The sequence below is a fragment of the Ostrinia nubilalis genome, chromosome 18 (genome assembly GCF_963855985.1).
Source record: "Ostrinia nubilalis chromosome 18, ilOstNubi1.1, whole genome shotgun sequence".
NCBI classification, from domain to species: domain Eukaryota; kingdom Metazoa; phylum Arthropoda; class Insecta; order Lepidoptera; family Crambidae; genus Ostrinia; species Ostrinia nubilalis.
The window spans coordinates 1,252,950-1,276,247 of NC_087105.1; the positions used below are offsets into that span (position 1 = coordinate 1,252,950).

At 38.9% G+C, this 23,298-nt stretch overlaps 2 protein-coding genes across 2 annotated transcripts in view; one reads left to right on the forward strand and one right to left on the reverse strand.

Moving 5' to 3' along the window:
• Positions 1 to 3,094: 3,094 nt before the first annotated feature.
• On the reverse strand, positions 3,095 to 4,035 carry LOC135080340 (uncharacterized). The gene is made up of 3 exons (XM_063974993.1): positions 3,951 to 4,035; positions 3,568 to 3,746; positions 3,095 to 3,251 (listed from the first exon to the last, which is right to left on the reverse strand). Exons 2-3 carry the CDS (start codon positions 3,728 to 3,730, stop codon positions 3,184 to 3,186), a joined length of 231 nt encoding a protein of 76 aa, XP_063831063.1. The 5' UTR covers positions 3,731 to 3,746; positions 3,951 to 4,035; the 3' UTR covers positions 3,095 to 3,183.
• A 503-nt stretch (positions 4,036 to 4,538) lies between these two features.
• The window catches only part of LOC135080836 (kinesin-like protein Klp98A), a 36,469-nt gene continuing 17,709 nt past the window's right edge, over positions 4,539 to 23,298 (forward strand). Inside the window, exons 1-13 of the mRNA XM_063975561.1 lie at positions 4,539 to 4,652; positions 5,581 to 5,650; positions 6,054 to 6,164; positions 12,997 to 13,113; positions 14,073 to 14,312; positions 14,953 to 15,269; positions 16,701 to 16,828; positions 17,628 to 17,743; positions 18,641 to 18,811; positions 19,117 to 19,257; positions 19,329 to 19,469; positions 19,916 to 20,155; positions 20,192 to 20,314. Coding sequence (XP_063831631.1) covers positions 4,606 to 4,652; positions 5,581 to 5,650; positions 6,054 to 6,164; positions 12,997 to 13,113; positions 14,073 to 14,312; positions 14,953 to 15,269; positions 16,701 to 16,828; positions 17,628 to 17,743; positions 18,641 to 18,811; positions 19,117 to 19,257; positions 19,329 to 19,469; positions 19,916 to 20,155; positions 20,192 to 20,314 — 1,962 coding nt within the window. The 5' untranslated portion in view covers positions 4,539 to 4,605. The remainder of the gene's footprint in view (positions 4,653 to 5,580; positions 5,651 to 6,053; positions 6,165 to 12,996; positions 13,114 to 14,072; positions 14,313 to 14,952; positions 15,270 to 16,700; positions 16,829 to 17,627; positions 17,744 to 18,640; positions 18,812 to 19,116; positions 19,258 to 19,328; positions 19,470 to 19,915; positions 20,156 to 20,191; positions 20,315 to 23,298) is intronic.

Genomic DNA, 23,298 nt, shown 5'->3' on the forward strand with positions numbered 1-23,298 from the left:
ATTCCAAGTAGTTTTCGCGGTATACAAATTCAAAGTTACCTATTTTTTTACTTCAAAATTATGCAAAAATATTCTCACTCGTTAACTAATAACATTTAATTCAGAATTGTTATAATACTTCATAGAGCTCTTAAAACTACACGTAATAAGCGTATTAAGTGCTTCGTAAACGCATTCAGTTAATTAGGAAAAATGATTTTAGTGATTTTTGTTTTTATTTTTTTTCTCAATTATAACTTAATATATGCAAACATTTTTAATTGCAAGATATAGTCTGATATTTAATCTATAGCCTGACCAGGAACATAAAAACCCTCGCCATGTTGCGGAAAACTAATGGTACTAATTTCTTTTAATGGCAACAGTAACTGAAAACTTCATTGACATGTCACTTTGCATGTCAGTCTATTGCTGTCAAAGTGTAAACAAACTTTATTTTAAATGTGCGCAATTGATTTTGTGAATTAAATTGCTAAAATATTTTTATAGTCGTGAAAGAAAAGTGGTTCACAATGTGTTAAAGTATTTGTCGAAGACAAATACTAAGGGTTCGGACAATATTTTCATTGAATAATGTTTCCGACAAAGGTTGTCAAATTGACTGACATGTTTATCGTATAGTACAGTCCACTATGAAAATTAGCTGTGGTTTGTTTCAACTACCTATTTTAATTTTTTTTGTCACTTTCTAAGTGTTGAATTTTATGGAATTGGGAAAGAAGTACCGAGTTTGAAGCGTTCATGAGCAGACATTGCAGTTGAATATTCAAGTTCTGAATTTGATTATTGATGAATAATAAAATAAATCCTACTAGCTCGATTGATTAATTTATTTAAACCAGGTTACCTATAATAATATTTTTTCGTTAATTTATGAAAATATCAAATTAGCCCGTAATCCTAAATCCTGATACATAAAGTTAGCCTATTAATTTAACAGCTACGACTGTACTCAGTGTTGCACTATCAAATGCAATTGACGCGCCTCTATGTCAGGGTTTTTATGTTCCTGGTCAGGCTATAATTGTATTAATAAAATCAGCTTTAAACTCCGTGATATATTTGAGAAAAAACATAAAACGTCTTAATAAAATTTTTACGAGTCTAGGGTCGACAATTTTGGAAGGAATAATTCATGTCTAAAAAGTTTCAAATCCCGTCTGTTATGTGCATAGTGTTGAAGGTTCTAAAAAGTCACATTCACATTGTTTTTAACCGACTTAAAAAAAGGAGGAGGTTCTCAAGTCGAGTCTTTTTTCTTTTTTAACACTCTTATATTAACTTAAGTTGTATGTAAGTAACTAACTAAAAAAGTATGTAAACAAATCTAGGAAGTCGAATTTAGCCTACCTTTAATAATTTTCTCATAGATTTGAAACCTATGTAAATCGAATATCAATACAATAATTTGGTACAATCGAGCTGATGATATTTAAACATCCAAAAGAAATATTGCTATTAAAAAGTGATGGGAAATTTACAATTCTATGTGGCGCATATTTTCAATTTGATTTTCCTCAAATATATCACGGAATTTAAAGCTGATTTTTTTATACAATTAGATTAAATATCAGACTATATCTTGCAATTAAAAATGTTTGCATATATTAAGGTATAATTGAGAAAAAAAATAAAAACAAAAATCACTAAAATCATTTTTCCTAATTAACTGAATGCGTTTACGAAGCACTTAATAAGCTTATTATGTGTAGTTTTAAGAGCTCTATGAAGTATTTTAACAATTCTGAATTAAATGTTATTAGTTAACGAGTGAGAATATTTTTGCATAATTTTGAAGTAAAAAAATAGGTAACTTTGAATTTGTATACCGCGAAAACTACTTGGAATTTTCAAACGGGAGTTTTACTATCATGTTTGTATAACTGAGCTCTATACGGTTCATCAAATAAATGAGAATGTCCGATTATACAGTCTCATAACATACTGTGCAAGGGTTTATTTTTAAGAAGTACTTTTATTTATCAATGAAATTAAACTTAAAACTTGTATTATTAAATAGTACTAATTTTAAAAGTGTTATAATTAAATCTATACTAATATTATAAAGAGCGCTGGAAATTGCACAAATTTTAAACCTGAAGCATCCATGCTATAAGTAATGAAAAATGACAAAAAATTATATAAAAATGTTAAAAAAGACTATAATGATGATGATAAATAAATAAAAATACTATATTTTGTTCAAATTGTATGTTTTATTTTATGTGGTAGAATTTAAGTAGAATTTTAAATAGGTCTTGGTAGATTTTGGTAGATTTGAGCATCGTTTTTGGTAGATTATCTGATGAAAAAGTGGTCACACTGCCAAAAGATTATTTGCATTTAGTTGGTAAACCGGAATTAATTTTGAGCCTGTAAATTTTAATGCTATTTGTTAGGTTTTATTTTTAAACCAAGGCTTGTCTGCCTACAATTAGTACCTATTTCGAAGCTAGATTAGCCTCTACGATTTATTTGTAAGATTAGTTAGTGACACAAGTTTTAACAATTATTTTGATTTATTCAAATTGAACATTGATTGTTTTCGATAAAATTTTTGTTGTAGTGGGTTATGTTTTGTTTTACTAAATTTTATATTCGTTTTTCAGGCAATGAAACTTGGCATTTTTTAAATAAGGCAAAGCTGATAGATTGCATTTTAGTTTTTATCAATGTATGTTTCTTAAAACCAATTTATTTGATACAGTTTTAAAGTACTAGTGCATTCCTCAAAGCATAAACCAAGAATTGTAATGCGAGCTGCTGATGATACATGATCATTTTGCCTGGTATTATTTATTGATGTAATTTATAAGTTTTTTAATTTATATTGTAGTGAATAAAGCACCCTTACAATATTAAATTGTTTCATTTAACATTAGATCCTGTAAACAGTTTGGGTCATTTGTGTGGTGATGGTCTGTAATGGAAGAGCATGGAGAATAGTGATAACAAAACTTCTAGTGTGTTTGTGTATGTAATAATTTGATTCATACAAGAACTAACCCTTTTAGGGCCGAAGCTGGGTACACCCATGCTCATAGAATAGAAGTGGTTGTATAAATTGGGAGCTGGTTTATTAAAAAAGAAGCAATTTAAACTAAAGACATGATTTTATTACTTCGCTTATAACATAATGTTCGTACATTTACATTAAACATCCCAGGCACCCTACAGATTTGATTAGTGGTGTCCTTCTGCCTCCTTCCTGCGGATCTCTGCCCATTTGCTGACATTGCCAGGTGAGTTAGCTGGAAAAATCATAAATTAAATTAATGTTAATGAGTTACAAAGTAAAAAATTAATACAAAAACTGTGGAAGATGTGTTTGTGAAAATAAAGATATTTTTGAATTTGAATCTGAGTGAACTATATTTATATGAATAGGTAACTCAATGTTGAATTTACATCAATGATAAGTACTGATGATATGTGTATGAAAGTGGCTTTGCAGAATTCCTATGAGTCCCAGGACCATATCCACTTAGATTTTTTTGTTCAAATCTAGCATTATCTTTTATATAATAATATGGTCAAAGGGTAGGATTATAAAAGCAAAATAATTACCCAGTTTGTGTATTTTGTAGAATACTGGAATAGAGACGGCGATTCCGACCATCCAGTAGCGCCAGATCCACTGGTTTTGGAGATAGAACTTCATTGGGAACTGCGCGATTTTCGCGGAGATGGTGTAGGGGAACTTCATGGGGCGGGCTGGAGCGTCCGACATCGTGGCGGTTAGTTACCTGCAAATAAAACATTGAAAAAATATCATTATGTAATAAATAGACGCCCTATGACATTGGTTTATCGTAGAAAAATATGAGAATTTTAGAGACCACATTTGAGTATAACAGGAAAAGAACATTAGTGGATTTGATTTTATTCATTTACCAAATAAATATTAATAAGCTAATAATAATTATTTAAAAAATTAACTAAAATCTAACCTCAAAATAAGTACGGAGACAAACTGACACTTTTGACAAGTTTTTTTTTTCAGCCTGAGAGCACAGATACAGTCTACTAAAACGATTGAATGTTTCATATTAATTCAATTGGGTTTTGACATCGTTGATCGTGCATCGCGAAATAAAAAAAAATGAGAAGGTCTTCGTTGTCGCTTTTTTGGTCCCGCAACGAGATTTGATTGAGGTCATTACGCAAGCAATTTAAGCAATGATGTTTTCTTTGCTTGGGTTATGAGTATGACTATGAGGCTCAAATCGCGATGAGCGTTTGAATACGTCAAATCGATTCTATATTAAGTAAAATGTAAATCAATTTTCAATTGAAATTTCAATTAGATTCAAAGTTGCAGTTTAGTGTTGCTTTTTTATAATAAAATTTATATGATAGCAAATTATATTAATGACTTTCTAGTTTTTCAGTGAAATTTATTTAAGCCATTGATTAAATAAACTACAAACAGTATAAATATTATTAAACGTTTGCGTGCTGCAGCAACATTGTTGCAATCTGTCACAAAAGTGTCAAGCAAATTAAAATGTCAACTTGCTTTGTGGTGTCGTACAGTGTCGTATTTGTGTGTTTAGATGTAATTTTTAATAAAAAATAATTATACTGACAATATAATGTTCGACAATGGCTTCGGTAAAAGTGGCTGTAAGGGTTCGCCCATTCAATCAAAGGTTTGTTGTTAAAACACTGTTAATCTTGAAAAAGTTATATTTTGTTATATCGTTCTTGCGATCGTATTATTTGGCTTACTCACGCCCCTTTATCTAGATGATTGTTTATAATTATTTGTCGTCAATGGGAAACATTTAATTCTGTGTAGTTTTAGCTATTTAAATGTATATTTGTTTTACATTGTTAGTTCTAGATGGGAATTTTGAAAGTGCAAAAAAACAGTGATGTCATGTTGAATGGCAATGACTTTCACGGTTCAGTTGCATTTAGAGCACAAACTGTACCTCGGACGGGTGATTTGGATGAAAGTTGTCGAAAAAATGTAAAAAAGAGCATGACCTACATAAACACAGAAAGATCCACCTCTATGCAGAGGAAATTGTCTGAAATTGAAAGAATGTTTGTTTGTTTACCAACATGTCAGGAATGGAAAACATTATTGGCCTCAATATGTTTGGTTTCAAAGTCAAAGTCGCTGTCTTTACCATAATTGCATGAAAGTTTATTGTCAGAGGTCGGCAGCACAGCAGACTCACAACAAACAATTGAATACACATTCACATCATCAATAACAACTCTGTATTGTTGAGCTTTTTTGGCGTCAGCAAAACAAAGTTTCAACAATTTATAAGTAAACAGCAATTTGGGAAATTGGATATTATGTTTTAGTTTCCTTTAGTCTAATTTAAATGGGTAACCATACCATTAATAAGACAGTGGGAGATAGTTTTCACTACATTTTTAACACCTTGCCTTATCCAAAAACAAAGTTAACTGAGGTCCAAATTATATGTAGAATATTGATAACCAAATCATTTTTTCTTCTTTATGTTGTTCAGAAAAGTAAGAAAAATTAAGAAAATATTTTTTATAGGATTGATTACAAAAATGAGTATGAATAAATACTAACCACAAGTGTTATTTCAGGGAAAAGGACATGGGTGCCAAACTCATTGTCCAGATGGATGCCAAGAAGACAAGGCTTCTTACAGTAAAAGTAAGTAAACTTCTATAATTATAATAAAATTAGTTGGTGCTAATGATAAACATAGATTACATTTTATTGTACTCATATTAACACAAATTCAGTAAATATTAAGAATATCACATATTATAATAAAATAACCCTCCTTCTGATGCAGTCGGGTAAGAAAAAAGTGAAGAAAGATTATTTATCTACCATGGTGAAATTGTTACTTATGTGCAACCTTCACCTAAAGAGATATAAAGCCAGACTTTTTAAGTCAATACAGTAGTTGTTTATCAGTCAATACCTCATTTACGTTTTGTTTTAGCCAAATTATGTCCAGTGCTGGACTAAGGCCTCTTCCAAAGATTTCCATTACACAGAATGGCCTCATAAGCCATAGATTTATTGTTTATTGTTACCATTGTTACAGAATAGCAAAGAGCAAAATGACGGCGGGCGGGAGAAGTTCAAGGACTTCACGTTCGACCACTCGTACTGGTCTTACGATGCCGACGACAAACACTATGCGTCACAAGAGCAGGTACAGTCGCTAACACTAACATGTATGTAATTTATCCCAAAGTAATAATGCCTTGTTGCAAAAAGTTAAACGCGCGACGAATACTGGTTTTCAACTAAATGACAATTTAAAGTAGTCACTAATGCTAGTTTTACTTTATGTAAAAAGGAGGACACCTTTATCTGGAGGTGGCAGAATTGATTCTACCTAGTGAGAAAAAAACAGGTTCAAACCAAAGAAAAATCAATCTCTTACTTTGCCTTCCAACTTTTCTTTTTCCTGCTTATGATGGGTCAATGACATTATAAGGAAAGAACTGAATTAATATTGTAATATAGAAAAAGATGAAAGAGGTTTTTATCTTTGAACCACTAATGCGAGAAGAAAACTATAAGGTTTAAATTCCAATGAAAATTTTTATATTTTTTTGCACGTGATTATGCGATAAAGATCTGCTGATAAGATATACACGGCAACAATAACAGACAAGATGCTTGGCGAAAATAGGTTTTTTAAACTGAATGAAGTATAGAACAAACAAATATGCCCAATCAAAAAGAAACCCAGATGCTGCATTCTATAAAAAAGTTTGCTAAGCATTTGTTAGCATATAGCTTCAGTGTCTGGAATGTGTTGGCTTTTTTGTTTTGAAATGTTGGCAAGAGCATTTTGGAGAACTTGCTGGCAAAATTTTCTAATTTTCGCAAGCTGAATGAATGAATTCATCTTAGCATAAGGCTGCGTTTCCACCAGAGATACGAGGATGCGTAGCGAGGGATATGTTTGTAAAGAACCAATAGAATCGCTTCATATTCCGAGGCGAGGTGTCTGGTGGAAACGCAGCCCTACCCTGTATAAAAAACGTTATCTTAAAACATTTCCAAATACAAGTAGCTTGAAAAGTCCCTTCAAACACTAATGATCAATTGTACGCCTAAGTACGCATCAACTTCGCAGACATTAAAGTTAAATTAGAAAGCGAGTTAATGGCGGTTGCTCAACGCAATCGCGTAATCGTTTAATAGCCAAATGTGTTTCAATACGGCATGACGGCGGATTGTTCAGGTGTCTGAAGCGATGGAAACCGCAGTGCCGCCCAAGGCCGGTGTCGCCGCGGGCTGAGTATAGTGCGGCAAGGGTCGGTAGGGTCGAGTGTTAGGAGTCAACTATCACATCGGTTGCCTAGCACTGAGATAGGTAGAGCCACTGTAAAACGGATAAAATACTTCTTGTTGGTATGGTAACAAAATTGCCTAAAGTACGCTCTAAAGATCTTCTTTCGCCACTTCTTCTCAGCACCAGCCCATATGTTGTTCCGAAGTGGTGGTATGGCAAGCTATATTTGGGACGTATATCAGTGCCCTGAAAAGGTTAAATATTTTCATTGGTGTATGACCACAGAATAACAATAAGTACTGTATGAATCTATTTCTCTATCCACTGGACGTACACAAACTATAAACGTCCATGCCTACGGGGAATGAATGCTCTTCGGGGTTCAAACCAGATACTTTGACTCCAAAGGTCATCAGTTTCACGAAGGAGCCCTCTCCTTCATCATTCTAACTCTTCGAGCTATCATTATTTTTGGTCTAAACGGTTAATTTCATTGACTTGGCTATGCTCGGCTGTCCAAGATATTTTTGTATTTTAACTAAGTAACTGCGAGTCTACTCGTCCTATTTCCTATGTGTATTGTTAACATAGCTATAATATGCTTTTATGCGGCGTTACGTCATGTACAATGAGCCGCTCACAATCCGCCAAAGCCTGCTTAATCGGCCCATCCATGCGTTTAGTCGTCGACTTCAATGAAAATAATGTAGGATTTGTGAAGGTCACTGAACAGATGGTCTAGACTCTAGCTAGCTTATACGTCTGCTATATTTCACATAGCTTACAATGCTTATTTTATTCCAAGGATTTCATCTCTTCAACTCGTCTGGTCATTGTGGGCAGTGTTAGGTCACAGTCTATGGTAAATTAGAAAGGGTCGTGGGGACTAAATTACCCGACGATGATGTTCTTCTCACTTCTCACTTAATGGGAAATCCCACAATAGCTTTTTTCAAATAATATTAGCAATTAGCAAGAAGTTTAACAATTTAAGTACTAAATAAATATGTATTTTTTACGCCTTATCGTTATCGATTTGGCACAGTAAATAACTTAACGTACCTATGACCTGATTTTAACATTTTTTTTAAATACAACAACATTAATTGAACACAACACTATTAAATCGGAGCACATAACCACTAATCATTGTAGACATAATATCTCAAGCCAAATTCAATCATACTGTAATAAGAAATAATATTAGCAAAAGTAATTTTCTTGATTCAAAATTTATAAGACAAGCATAACACATTGTGTAAATTGTCTTTAACCCCACTTCGGCAGTCGGGCAAAAAGTTGTTGTTTGTCAATGATTCATTCAACAAATTGCTGGAATATTTTTAGCTTGTTTATGCTAAAGTGGTCTTAGTAGGTATCTTTTACATCTGACTAAAATGTAACTGTGTGGGTGCTCCCTGTCCATATAAGTTACTAGCTGTGCCCGCGACTGCGTACGCGTGAATATAGTTTGGATAATATTTCCCGTTTTTGCAACATTTTTCTTTACTGCTCCTCCCTTATTGGCTGTAGGGTGATGTTATGTAGCCTAAAGCCTTCCTCGATAAGGGGGCTATCCAACACAAAAATATTTTTTCAAATCGGACCAGTAGTTCCTGAGATTAGCGCCTTCAAACAAACAAACTCTTCAGCTTTATAATATTAGTATAGAAGTAGAGATTAGTATAGAAGTATAGATGAAGTTGGTTTCAAACTACAGTATTTAAATAATTTCGTAGCTTGGCGTGTTCTGGTAAAAGATTACATACGAAATATGTGGTATACATATACCTATTGTTTGCTCAACATATTATGTTTCCTGTAGCCGCGCAGAAATTACGTGAACTCATTTGTACAGCCGCAAACTAAACATTTTTTTTTTGTTTAAACATCGCACCTATTACAAGTAGTTAAGGTTCAGGTGTTTAGCTTGGTGTACCGACGGTCGCACAATGTCTAATTATACACGACGCCCTTGTCACAGTTTACTAGATAATTCTATTTTGTCACTTCCACATTCCAATATTTATTTACCAAAATACGAGTAGCTTTTTTTCGCAATTATCATATTATTACTGTAGATGCAGGTATTGAACTAATTCGTTAACTCGTTGGGCGCCACGGAAAACTATAACTAACGCCCGTATTCACAAACATTACTATGAGGTCTCACAGTGCGCGTGGACGCACAACACACATGAACCAATCACAGAGCTCTATTCAACGCTGTGCGTTCGATTTTCTGCTTCAATTAATTAAGCAAGCATCGTTTGTGAATACGGACGTTATTTACTTTTGTAAATTGCAGGCAATTAACATCTAATCGGTTAATTAGATCTAATTGTAAGAAGTAAACAATTCTACACGTTTGTACAAATTGCAAACGGTTGTAGCATCATCGCATCCTGATGTTATTGCCGTGTATATTGTTATGTAATTATTGCGTGACCGTCTGCGGTTTGAACGTTATTGACCTTAGTTAATACGCTCGGTGTGATTCGTGATATATTGTGATATACTTTAAGAATGCATTTAACATACAGTTATTAAATTAACTCTCTAAATACTGTCTTCGCTAATGTAATCTAGAAATTATGTAACGAAATGGTCGATAAAAACGTTACATCTCTCTCTATCATATCAATTTCTTGACTTAGCTTGTACTTTTTTTTACTAGGCACAAAAAATATATGTATACAAAAGAATAACATACATAATACATAAACGTCCATTACTTCGAGTGCTCGTAATTAATACGTTAACATTAATTAAATGACTTGCCGCATGATTGGAGCCGGCAACCGCAGAAAAATAAGTTTTACTATTTACTTTGCGATATTATATTGGCGCGGACTATACCTGTAGGTTTGATTCTACTATGGTTATGGTGTGATGACGCGTGGAGCCTATGACGTCATTTTCGCCAATGTTTTGGACGAATGTCTGCTCGGAAAAGTTTTTAAGAGCCTATAACGTCATCGAATACTTACCTACCTCGCTCTTGTTATATGTCTGCAAGCGAGACAGAAAGCACTTGTCAGTCTGAATACGCAAGACAACAGCGCAAACAACGCCAGCGTTTACAGATAAAAATCTTTACATGTCTTGATGGCCTCAACTCTAAACATAAGAGTTGCATGCCCGTTTCAATCCATAATTTTTAAGTGACCCCTATGGTAACAAATAATATGAAATTTGTTTTCATAGGGGTCACCTAAAAATAAGGGATTGATGGTGAAAACGGGCAGCAGACTCACTTACGTATCCGCACTTAAGTGCATATTATAGGACTAACATTTCAAGCATATAGATAGCTAGGCTTTTGATTGTATTTCAATGTTTAGGCACACATAATATGCCTGAGATTGAATCGAGTTTTCACATAGGTGGTCATTAGTGTGTGGAGCAATCATATTTATTACAGTCCAAAGTATAATTTAACTGACCGCTAATTCGTACGCGAAGCATTTTTCAGCCAGTTGTCGAGTCGACAAGGGCTTCTCATTATTATGGAAATTAGTCAAGTATACGGGTCAAGGATCTTCATTGGCAAAAGAAATTAAATATACCCCACGTTTTAAGTTAATCGGCTGTCAAACAATGTAAATGAGGGTATGTTCCGTTATAGCACTGCCAACACTGCTCAGCGTTCCATACCCACTAGCTAAAGCAGTAATCGCAGTAGTATAATCACTACATATTATAAAACAAAGTCGCTTTCCTGTCTGTCTGTCTCTATGTATGCTTAGATCTTATAAATAGACTAGCTGTGCCCGCGACTTCGTACGCGTGAAAACCCGTTTTCGCAACATTTCTCCTATTATCGTAGCGTGATGTTGTATAGCATATAGCCTTCCTCAATAAATGGGCTATAATTTAACACTGAAAGAATTTTTCAAATCGGACCAGTAGTTCCGGAGATTAGCGCGTTCAAGTAAACAAACACACAAACTTTTCAGCTTTATAATATTAGTATAGATTAGACTTAGATTTTTTTAATAGATAGAGCGATTCATGAGGAAGGTTTATATGTAACAAAAAACATGCATATTACAGAAGAGAAAAGCCGAGAAATTCCATTGCATTCCATTGAAGCCGAGGCGGGCTGTTAGTAATGAAATAAACCGAAATTAAAATGCTACACAGCTGATAGTTCTGGAGTGCAAATGTAATATTTTAACAGAACTGTACTTTTGGACTCCAGTCACAGAATAAGTAATAGTACAGGTACAGAAGGATTACTCCGCAAGACGATTTAAATAAATGCGAGTCTTGCTACGACGCGATACAGTGGAATTCAGCTCGCACAGCACTACGTACCTACAATTTTATTCACCTACAAGTTTTGTCTCTTTCTATCGCGTGCCTCTGAACTTTTCTTACGCTGTTAGGGTTGCTGTCTAGTGAAAAAATAATTAATCTACTTATTTGTAATGAGGTACGTACGTAGGTAAGTATTACTGTTATTTTACCTTTGTAAAAATAACATTTCAAATATACCTACTTAGGATTAATAAAAACTTATTTTATTACAATGTCTTCATTGATACCTATTTTAACACAAGACGAATAAATTAAACATACTATTACAGAAAAAAAGAAGAATCCTATACTATCTTAAGAATTATTGATTACCGACATGGCCAACATACCTTTCATCATCATTCTTTGGGAAGCGAAAAAAAAGATAAATCCGGTAGATTTCTTTTCGAATTTAAACACCCGAACGCCGCACAATATTTCTTTCTCTTTATGTCCATTTTTAAATAATACTTCGATCATAGAATTAGGTACTACAACTCACGCCAGCGCGTCCTGACGGGCACGCGCGTGACACTCGACTGATATAATACCCGCCGGCGGGGCGCTTCGCTGTAGGTAATTATCGGATGTACCGCGCGGAGTGAGCCAGGCCTGCTCCAGTGGTCTAAAATTAGTCATTGGTTTTATTATGCGCAATAAAATTGCGAATTATGAATCAAGTTCCCTGCGATTCAATTGAAAGGTCAAACTTCATACATATCTTAATAACGTAGGAAGTGAGTCAGCCGTCGTGCATTTCACATCCGTCGCACATCATACATATTCAGTTCTATTAATATGTATGTATTATAAACTTAGTATGTACTTTCTTAATTTATATTCGGTAAGAGCGTAGATGCTTTACTATCTCTTAATAATAATGATGTCGGTACACGCGCAAAGCGCACTCGCATAGTTGTTCCACTAAAATAAAATTAATAAAAACTGTTTACTGTCAGTTATTTATACCCCTATCTCTATCGCGTCTGTTTTCAATAAAAAATATCCAATCAAAATCGGTCCATTCTTATAAAGTTGAACGATTTCGAAACGTCCATTGGCAAAAATAGGAACCAACAATCCTGTATTGAGAGTAGCTCCCTCCTGTCAATGTCACAGGTGGGACTTCCCTGTCTATGATCTGAGGGTGGGACAGTTCAGTGTAGGATTAGATAGTCAAACATAAAACACTTTCTTCTTTTTTGCGTCGGGGGTAAAAATGAATAAACTGTGTTTCTTCAAATTAACAGTTAATTAACGGTTGTGGGAACTCGTTGAAAATCAGTGTGTCAACCGTACTGTGTTTATTGGAGGTATTCCTCGAAGCGCACCCATTTTGAGGCGCACCTACGTTTACAAATATAAAGATTTTGAACTGTATATGTCTGCTTTCTTATTTTTTCTTTCTTTCCTTCAAAATGTGTCGTGTTTCCAGGTGTTCTCGGACCTGGGGCTGGACGTGATCGACAGCGCGTTCGAGGGGTACAATGCGTGCGTGTTCGCCTACGGACAGACCGGCAGCGGGAAGACCTTCACCATGATGGGTTCCCCGGTACGTAGCAGCTGTGATGTGTTTCCCTTTTTTAGGGTTCCGTAGTCCTGACAAGGAACCCTTATAGTTTCGATATGTCTGTCTGTCCGAGGTTTTGCTTGGAAACTATTGGCACTAGGGAGCTGTAATTTTGTGGAGGTATGTATATTAATCACGCCGACAAAATGGTAAAATAAAATTTTGAAAAACAATTTTTTTAGGACCCCCTACATGTAAAGTGGGGATGAACTTTTTTTCATCTTCTACCCCATCGTGTGGGGTATCGTTGGATAGGTCTTTTAAAATGAAATAGAAGAAAATATTAAAAGTGACTTTAGATGAAGTAATTGCTTGCTTCTGAAATATATTGTGGTAACGACGGACAACTACGGAACCCTACACTGCGCGTGGCACGATACGCACTTGGCCAATTTTTACACAATGAAGAAGCTCTTGGCCTGCATCTCAGCTGATGGAAAGTAATGATTTGACCCTAAGGTTGACTGGAGGAAAATACTGAAAGGCAAGTCCGCCTTATGTACACTGTTCTATGTGCAAGTTTAAAAAAAATGATTAGGTCGAATCAAGCTGAAGGTTCCGGTTGAAGCGAGCTTCAAACTTTTTTTGACTTTGATATGTCATCTCCATATTATACAACCTAGCTTTCAGAGAGTGTAGCTACATCTATGTAAACGAAAATATTTTCAGCAATGATATTTTTTGTTTACACAATATTTTTATTTCAGTTCGTTTTTACGGTTTCGTAGCCATATGGCAAAAAACGGAACCCTTATAGATTCGTCATTTCTGTCTGTCTGTCCGTCCGTATGTCACAGCCATTTTTTTGTTTATTGCTATTGCCCAAGACAGCCGCGATTTCGCGCACATTTCCCCAAATTCGACCAGTTATAACCCATTCGAGTATAGCCATTCGAAGGTGGAAAGATCTCCATGTCAGCTGAATCTCAACCTTATTCCAGGAGTGCCAAGGTCTGATCCCGCGCATCTGCCGTCAGCTGTTCTCCCGCGTGGCCGCCGGGAAAGAGTCGGGGGCTTCCTACCGCACCGAAGTCAGCTACTTGGAAATATACAACGAGCGGGTGAAAGACTTACTGGCAACTGATGCTGGTCACTCGCTCAGGGTCAGAGAGCACCCGAAGCTAGGACCGTACGTCCAGGATCTGTCCAAGCATTTGGTCTCGGACTATGACGATATACAGGTAAATATATTTCAGGTAATGACTGAAAATCTTGCACTGCTTTTTCGCAGCACTAGCCCATTTATTATGCCGAAGCAGTGGTAGGATTCAAGTAATAGGGATATTTCCTGGGTATAAAAGCATGAGTTATAATTAGTCCGTCAGGTAACTTATCAAAAAATACGCTATACGTATTTTTTTTTACTTTTTCTAACTAATGTAAATTTAAAGAGTTAAAGCGCGCCAAAGTTCAAAAGAAAAGGCCCGTGACGTCAATGAGTGCTTAAAAGTGCAGCACTTTGTGACGTCGCGCGGAACTATAACGCACTATAACTTTGTAATTAGGTATTTGTTTGATTGTCAAATAAAAATATACGTGTCCAATATTTTTCGATTACCAACATGACGGACTAAAAAAATTTTTTTAGGAAACTAGCCTATTATGGGACGTGTAAAATACGTGTTTTTAAAAGCTTTAGTACTTACAAAAATGAATGAACGAATTACGAGGTTTGCTTGGTTTTGGACTAGATGGCGCGCTGTGTAGAATTTTCAAGTTATTGTTATTTTTTTGGTCAGGTCATATGCACCCGCAGTATGGTAACTGCGCTTGGTCCATACCAGAACTTCCATGATCTAACAAATAATAAAACTTGTACAGGAATGCATGCACCGCGGCAACCTACACCGGACGACGGCGTCGACGCAGATGAACGACGTGTCGTCTCGCTCGCACGCCATATTCACCATCACCTTCGTGCAGGCGAGCTACCTGCGCCACAACAACATGCCCAGCGAGACCGTGTCCAAGGTGCACCTCGTGGACTTGGCCGGCAGGTCAGTAGAGAGAGCAGGCGACGTGTCGTCTCGCTCGCACGCCATATTCACCATCACCTTCGTGCAGGCGAGCTACCTGCGCCACAACAACATGCCCAGCGAGACCGTGTCCAAGGTGCACCTCGTGGACTTGGCCGGCAGGTCAGTAGAGAGAGAGAGAGAGCAAGTGTCGTCTCACTCGCACGCCTTGAGGGAACTTGGCAGGCAGGTCAATACAGAGGAGGCGACGTGTCGTCTCGCTCGCTTGGCAGGCAGGTCAGTAGAGAGGAGGTGACGTGTCGTCTCGCTCGCACGCCTTGAGCGAACTTGGAAGGCAGGTCAGTAGAGACAGCAGGCGACGTGTCGTCTCGCTCGCACGCCATAAGAGAACTTGGCAGGCAGGTCAGTAGAGAGGAGGCGACGTGTCGTCTCGCTCGCACGCCATAAGTGAACTTGGCCGGCAGGTCAGTAGAGAGAGCAGGCGACGTGTCGTCTCGCTCGCACGCCATAAGAGAACTTGGCCGGCAGGTCAGTAGAGAGAGAGGCGACGTGTCGTCTCGCTCGCACGCCATAAGTGAACTTGGCCGGCAGGTCAGTAGAGAGAGAGGCGACGTGTCGTCTCGCTCGCACGCCATAAGTGAACTTGGCCGGCAGGTCAGTAGAGAGAGCAGGCGACGTGTCGTCTCGCTCGCACGCCATAAGAGAACTTGGCCGGCAGGTCAGTAGAGAGAGCAGGCGACGTGTCGTCTCGCTCGCACTCCATAAGAGAACTTGGCAGGCAGGTCAGTAGAGAGAGCAGGTGACATGTCGTCTCGCTCGCACGCCATAAGAGAACTTGGCCGGCAGATCAGTAGAGAGAGCAGGCGACGTGTCGTCTCGCTCGCACGCCATAAGAGAACTTGGCCGGCAGGTGGCGACATGTCGTCTCGCTCGCACTCCTTGAGAAAACTTGGCCGGCAGGTCAGTAGAGAGAGCAGGCGACGTGTCGTCTCGCTCGCACGCCATATTCACCATCACCTTCGTGCAGGCGAGCTACCTGCGCCACAACAACATGCCATAAGAGAACTTGGCCGGCAGGTCAGTAGAGAGAGAGATTATTCCCACAGGACTATTCCCACCTCTCGTTCCCACCGCTGCAACTCCTGTGTAGCTAAAATCTACAGCTTGACCGCCAATAAAAACCCAACCAGTGGAGGTCAAGTTTGTCCCGGGGGAAAGTTAAATTGTCATTGGACCCGCAACGAAGTTAATCAGAAGAATGCAGTAGAGAGAGTGTCGTTCCGCTTGCACGTTATGAGAGAACGGATCAGCTTGTTCAGAGGCCTCAGGATAGTCTGTTCTGGGTTGTCGAAATATTTGTCTGGGCACGCTTTAAGTCCTTGGCTACCGTGGACTGCCAGGTAGCCAGAGGGCGTCCTCTATTTTTTTTATTATTTGGCAGTTCCAAGGCTTGTTTTACGATATGAACTTCAGGGCGTCTCATGACAATGGAGATAACCAAAAATTACTACTGCTACTACTACTGTGCTGTGTACTATCCTTAAATAAATAAATAAAAATATCTCTTTAACTTCCTTCTTATTCTGTTCTCAGCGAGCGAGCAGACGCGACCGGGGCGACAGGCCAGCGCTTAGTGGAAGGCGCGCACATCAACAAGTCGCTCGTGACGCTCGGCTCCGTCATCTCCGCGCTCGCCGAGGCCAGCCAGCAGCCGGCTGACAGTAAGCTACTATCGCAGCTGTCAACTGACATTCTCTTGACAGTTCTAATTAAAGAAAGAAAAAAAATCTATTTGGCACCAAAACATATCCTAGGACGACACCAAAATGGTCTCCATTCACCACAAGTACGGGGCCGTGACCCAGGGAAGACGTTATAATCACTGGCATTCTGCAGATACCACGAGAGGGGCACATAGCACCATGAATCTACATTCATGGAAGCAGTAAGAAGCTCGTCTATCATAGAGCATACCGATTCACACTTCAGTACCTCTAGCATAAACAACTTTCGTCTTCGAATCGTTTGCGTATTCGACAAAATTCGATACTCAACATTCGAATTAATCGATAACGTGACAATTTTGATGCTCAAAATAAGTTTCATGCAACCATTTCTCATTTATTTATTTATATAAGGACAGCTAACAAGACATACACAATTAACAGGAAAAAAAACATTGAAAACAATACGTGTTTATAGTGTAGCCTTAATTAAAAGCTGCCACGACATGTGCATAGATTGCGTGGAAGCGTAGTATCGACTAAAGTCTAAAAAACAAAAAAAAATGAATTGAATGTAGATATAAGAATTTAATTCAAGCCAGGAATCCAGCATATCAACTGCATGTTTTAGATACTAAGTTCACTTTACGACATGTTCACAAGGGCGCTGTTATAGTTTTCGTACTAAATCTTTTGACGGCGATTATACGCAAACGATTCGAACTCGAAAGTTTTTCGTGCTAGCCGTACAGAAATGTTTTTGTTCAAAATAAAAACATTAAATTGTATTTCACAGATCGCACCCCGCGGAGTGCCAAGAAGAATGTGTTCATCCCGTACCGAGACTCGGTGCTCACGTGGCTGCTCAAAGACTCTCTCGGTGGGAACTCAAAGACGATCATGATCGCCGCGGTGAGTAGATAAATGATCGTTGTCATCATCATCATCATCATCATTTCAGCCATAGGACGTCCACTGCTGAAACATAGGCCTCTCCCAATGATTTCCACAATGGCCAGTTGGTGGCGACCTGCATACAGCGCCTTCCTGCTTCCTGTATGAGGTTGTCGGTACACCTTGTGGGTGGACGTTCTACGCTGCGCTTGATCGTTGTACCACAGAATAATAATAAGTACTACGTACAGAAGTTTTACTTCGCGAAGGTATTTAAAAAAATGTATGCTCAATGTCATTAACAATATGGTGTAATTTAGTTTGTCTCAAGAGTCAAGCACCATTTTGTTGACAAACGTCAGTGATCGGCACTGCGCCGAAGCTATTGGGCTGACTTCGGTAAAATGATGTGACGTGAGGTGCCAAACTGCGGAAAATGGCGGAAGAAATACATGATTTAGCATGAATTATCATGAATAATATTAACTACTTATTTACCTCTCAGGGTCTTGAGGCAATTTAAAAAAGTACATTCTGTGTTTTTATTATTATTTAGGCAGTTAAATACTGCACAGTATTTAGTACACCATTTTCTTTATTTTCTTCCATCATACACAAGAATACGCGTGCGTGAGTCAATGTTCGTTCGTATGTGAGGCCTTGTCGAATAGTATCCTGTAGGTGGGCCATCGTGCGTGTTTTGTTTTCGATGTAAACTCGCGGAGATGAACAGGCCTGGTTATACTACTAGGTAAATGTACAAACAATGTACAGTTAGCGTCAAATAGTACATAAGCCCTCAATGTACCTGTTTGTTGTCCCAAATAAAGAGAGAGAAAAAGTTGTTTACTTTGGGTCAAGATGGCGCTGTGTGAATTTGTCCAAAAGATATTTATGTTTATGCTTCCCCACCAGATATCGCCAGCGGACTGCAACTACGGCGAGACGTTATCGACGCTGCGCTACGCCAACCGCGCCAAGAACATCATCAACAAGCCCACCATCAACGAGGACCCCAACGTCAAGCTCATCCGCGAGTTACGCGAGGAGATCGACAAGCTGCGCGCGCAGATCTCACACAACACCGTGAGTTACTCTTACTTGTTACGACCGGTACCTCTAAAGCCTGGTCGCCAGCAGACTGCAACTACGGCGAGACTTTATCGAAGTTACGCTGACTTGTTACGACCGGTACCTCTAAAGTCTGGTCGCCAGCGGACTGCAACTACGGCGAGACTTTATCGGAGTTACGCTGACTTGTTACGACCGGTACCTCTAAAGTCTGGTCGCCAGCGGACTGCAACTACGGCGAGACTTTATCGGAGTTACGCTGACTTGTTACGACCGGTACCTCTAAAGTCTGGTCGCCAGCGGACTGCAACTACGGCGAGACGCTATCGACGCTGCGCTACGCCAACCGCGCCAAGAACATCATCAACAAGCCCACCATCAACGAGGACCCCAACGTCAAGCTTATCCGCGAGCTACGCGAGGAGATCGACAAGCTGCGCGCGCAGATCTCACACAACACCGTGAGTTACTCTTACTTGTTACGACCGGTACCACTAAAGTCTGGTCGCCAGCGGACTGCAACTACGGCGAGACGTTATCGACGCTGCGCTACGCCAACCGCGCTAAGAACATCATCAACAAGCCCACCATCAACGAGGACCCCAACGTCAAGCTCATCCGCGAGCTACGCGAGGAGATCGACAAGCTGCGCGCGCAGATCTCGCACAACACCGTGAGTCTTTTAAGTGTTCTGTAAAAAGTGCCAACTGTACTGTTTACTTAATGCCTGTTTGGTCTGTGTCATTATCAGCAGCCATAATTTCATGAAAACACATAATAATCACCTTAAATGATTTATATTACATGCTATAATGGATTTTAACATAGAAGTGCTGATACCTAACAGGATACTGTTTAAGAACTTCCTTTGTAAAATGATAATAAATGAAAAAAAAAAGGTTGATTCGTTCGTTCGTTTCAGCCAAATTACGTCCACTGCTGGACAAAGGCCTCCTCCATGGTTTTCCACAATGCACGGTCCTGCGCTGCCCGCATCCAGGCTCTTCCCGCGACCTTTACCAGATCGTCGGTTGATTACAGCGATAGAACTTTAAAATATCATTTTGAAAATAAGCAGATTTTTAACTCATTCAATTTTTTTTTTCCCCTATTATTTAGGATCCCGTGGAAACTGAGCCTGGCGTGCTAGCGACCCTTCAACGCAAGGAAGCCCAAGAGAAGGTGCTCACTGAAAAATGGACGGAGAAATGGCGGGAGACGCAGCAGATTCTGCAAGAACAGAAGGCATTGGGTCTCAGGAAGAGTGGACTGGGCGTCGTTCTGGATTCAGATATGCCGCATCTAGTGGGCATTGATGATAACCTGCTGTCTACCGGCGTCACGCTGTACCATCTGAAGGTTAGTGTGAGATGAGGCAGATATTAGATCCTGCAGGAACAGAAGGCATTGGGTCTCAGGAAGAGTGGACTTTGCGTCGTGCTGGATTCAGATATGCCGCATCTGGTGGGCATTGATGATAACCTGCTGTCTACTGGCGTCACGCTGTACCATCTGAAGGTTAGTGTGAAATGACAGGAACAGAAGGCGCTAGGTGACAGTGGACTAGTCATGTTGTACTCAGATATGCCGCACTTGGTGGGCATTGATGACAACCTGCTGTCTACTGGCGTCACGCTGTACCATCTGAAGGTTAGTGTGAAATGACAGGAACAGAAGGCGCTAGGTCTCAACAGTGGACTAGTCATGTTGTACTCAGATATGCCGCACTTGGTGGGCATTGATGACAACCTGCTGTCTACTGGCGTCACGCTGTACCATCTGAAGGTTAGTGTGAAATGACAGGAACAGAAGGCGCTAGGTCTCAACAGTGGACTAGTCATGTTGTACTCAGATATGCCGCACTTGGTGGGCATTGATGACAACCTGCTGTCTACTGGCGTCACGCTGTACCATCTGAAGGTTAGTGTGAAATGACAGGAACAGAAGGCGCTAGGTCTCAACAGTGGACTAGTCATGTTGTACTCAGATATGCCGCACTTGGTGGGCATTGATGACAACCTGCTGTCTACTGGCGTCACGCTGTACCATCTGAAGGTTAGTGTGAAATGACAGGAACAGAAGGCGCTAGGTCTCAACAGTGGACTAGTCATGTTGTACTCAGATATGCCGCACTTGGTGGGCATTGATGACAACCTGCTGTCTACTGGCGTCACGCTGTACCATCTGAAGGTTAGTGTGAAATGACAGGAACAGAAGGCGCTAGGTCTCAACAGTGGACTAGTCATGTTGTACTCAGATATGCCGCACTTGGTGGGCATTGATGACAACCTGCTGTCTACTGGCGTCACGCTGTACCATCTGAAGGTTAGTGTGAAATGACAGGAACAGAAGGCGCTAGGTCTCAACAGTGGACTAGTCATGTTGTACTCAGATATGCCGCACTTGGTGGGCATTGATGACAACCTGCTGTCTACTGGCGTCACGCTGTACCATCTGAAGGTTAGTGTGAAATGACAGGAACAGAAGGCGCTAGGTCTCAACAGTGGACTAGTCATGTTGTACTCAGATATGCCGCACTTGGTGGGCATTGATGACAACTTGCTGTCTACCGGTGTCACGCTGTACCATCTGAAGGTTAGTGTGAAATGACAGGAACAGAAGGCGCTAGGTCTCAACAGTGGACTAGTCATGTTGTACTCAGATATGCCGCACTTGGTGGGCATTGATGACAACCTGCTGTCTACTGGCGTTACGCTGTACCATCTGAAGGTTAGTGTGAGATGAGGCAGATATTAGATCCTGCAGGAACAGAAGCATTGGGTCTCAGGAAGAGTGGACTGGGCGTCGCACAGTGGTCCCGATTTAATAAAACATGGACATTGATGCTAGAAGCACGAAAAATTTTTTGATGGTTACTGCTATAATAACTAATAAGGCAAAAAAATATTACAATCCTACGACGTCTATTTCGTAGTAAAAAAAAATATATACATATTTTTTGTATGGAAGAAATTACGTTTCTGTCAATTTTTCGAAATTCTTAAACGATGTCAAGATGCCGATCACACATGTTATAAAACAAGTGATTCTGAGTATTTCATGCGAAGATACTTGTCACTTATCTCTGCGTACTTTTGAGTTATCGATGGTTGAAAAATCGATTTTTTTATATTAAATATTTCCACGAAAAATTGCCAGAATTACAATATGGCGTATAAGGGACACCTTTGATGACACATAACAACGACTCGCACTCGCGTGCGCTCGTATGCATCAGCTTTTAATAAAATAAAATAAAAATTTAAGGGAAATACTATTAAGTTGTATTAACAACGTTGTATGTATAGGTCCGCTGGCCATCAAAAAGTAGCTTATACGAGAGGTTGCCCAATTTACAATATGTCCATCATTGATAACTCACACTAATATCATCTCTCTCTGAAGGATAACAAGTTTTTTTTGTTTCCAGACGCTTTTAATAGGATGGAAGCCCATAAATACTCTCTGAAGTGAGAATGAATCTCAAATTGCGATATTGCCATTTTGACAAATTACATGATGTAACTAGCGCTAACGTTTATCTTCAGGTAGACATAGTTTTAAGTTAAAAGATTGTCTACTATTTCACACTGTTCTTCGTTTTGGAACAGTTCTTTGATTATAGGTAGTCGCTAATTTCGTTTTGTTAGACTCTTTCAGTTTAGCACATAAAGCGTAAACTAATTCCTCCTCAGAATGATCTAAAAGTGTTAGAGAGCGCCTCTTCTTCTGCTGAAGAAGAATTTTGCATAAATCTTCAAAAGGTTTTTTATTTATACTAGAAGTCGATGGTTGCACATCTACTTCCGCAGTCTCATCAACTGGAGCGTCTTCCTCGGTGTTAACGTTGTCTATGCGTTGTGTTAACTCGGTAAAAAACATTGTTTAAATCTATATTTTTACATTTCGGCCAGACAATTTCAGACTAAAATGACGAACGTATTGGCATTGAATTGTCTTCCGAAGATTTGAGTATTATCAAATCATTAAGTCGTATATTTACAAGCAATATATCAAAGAGATGGTCTGCTTCCAGCAGAGCCCAAAAGACATTTTTGCACCAGAATTCGCATTGGCTAGACTCTGAAATTGTCTGGCCGAAATGTAAAAATATAGATTTAAACAATGTTTTTTACCGAGTTAACACAACGCATAGACAACGTTAACACCGAGGAAGACGCTCCAGTTGATGAGACTGCGGAAGTAGATGTGCAACCATCGACTTCTAGTATAAATAAAAAACCTTTTGAAGATTTATGCAAAATTCTTCTTCTGCAGAAGAAGAGGCGCTCTCTAACACTTTTAGATCATTCTGAGGAGGAATTAGTTTACGCTTTATGTGCTAAACTGAAAGAGTCTAACAAAACGAAATTAGCGACTACCTATAATCAAAGAACTGTTCCAAAACGAAGAACAGTGTGAAATAGTAGACAATCTTTTAATTTAAAACTGTGTCTATGTTACAAATGAAAAGATACGGCCTTCAGAAACTAGGCTTTATT

Bases quoted from the DNA above. Each gene is read 5' to 3' on its own strand.
- LOC135080340 (XM_063974993.1), bottom strand. From the start codon at position 3,730: ATGTCGGACGCTCCAGCCCGCCCCATGAAGTTCCCCTACACCATCTCC. The intron at 3,252-3,567 runs GTAATTATTTTG...TGATTTTTCCAG, and splicing joins CTACAAAATACACAAACTGG to CTAACTCACCTGGCAATGTC.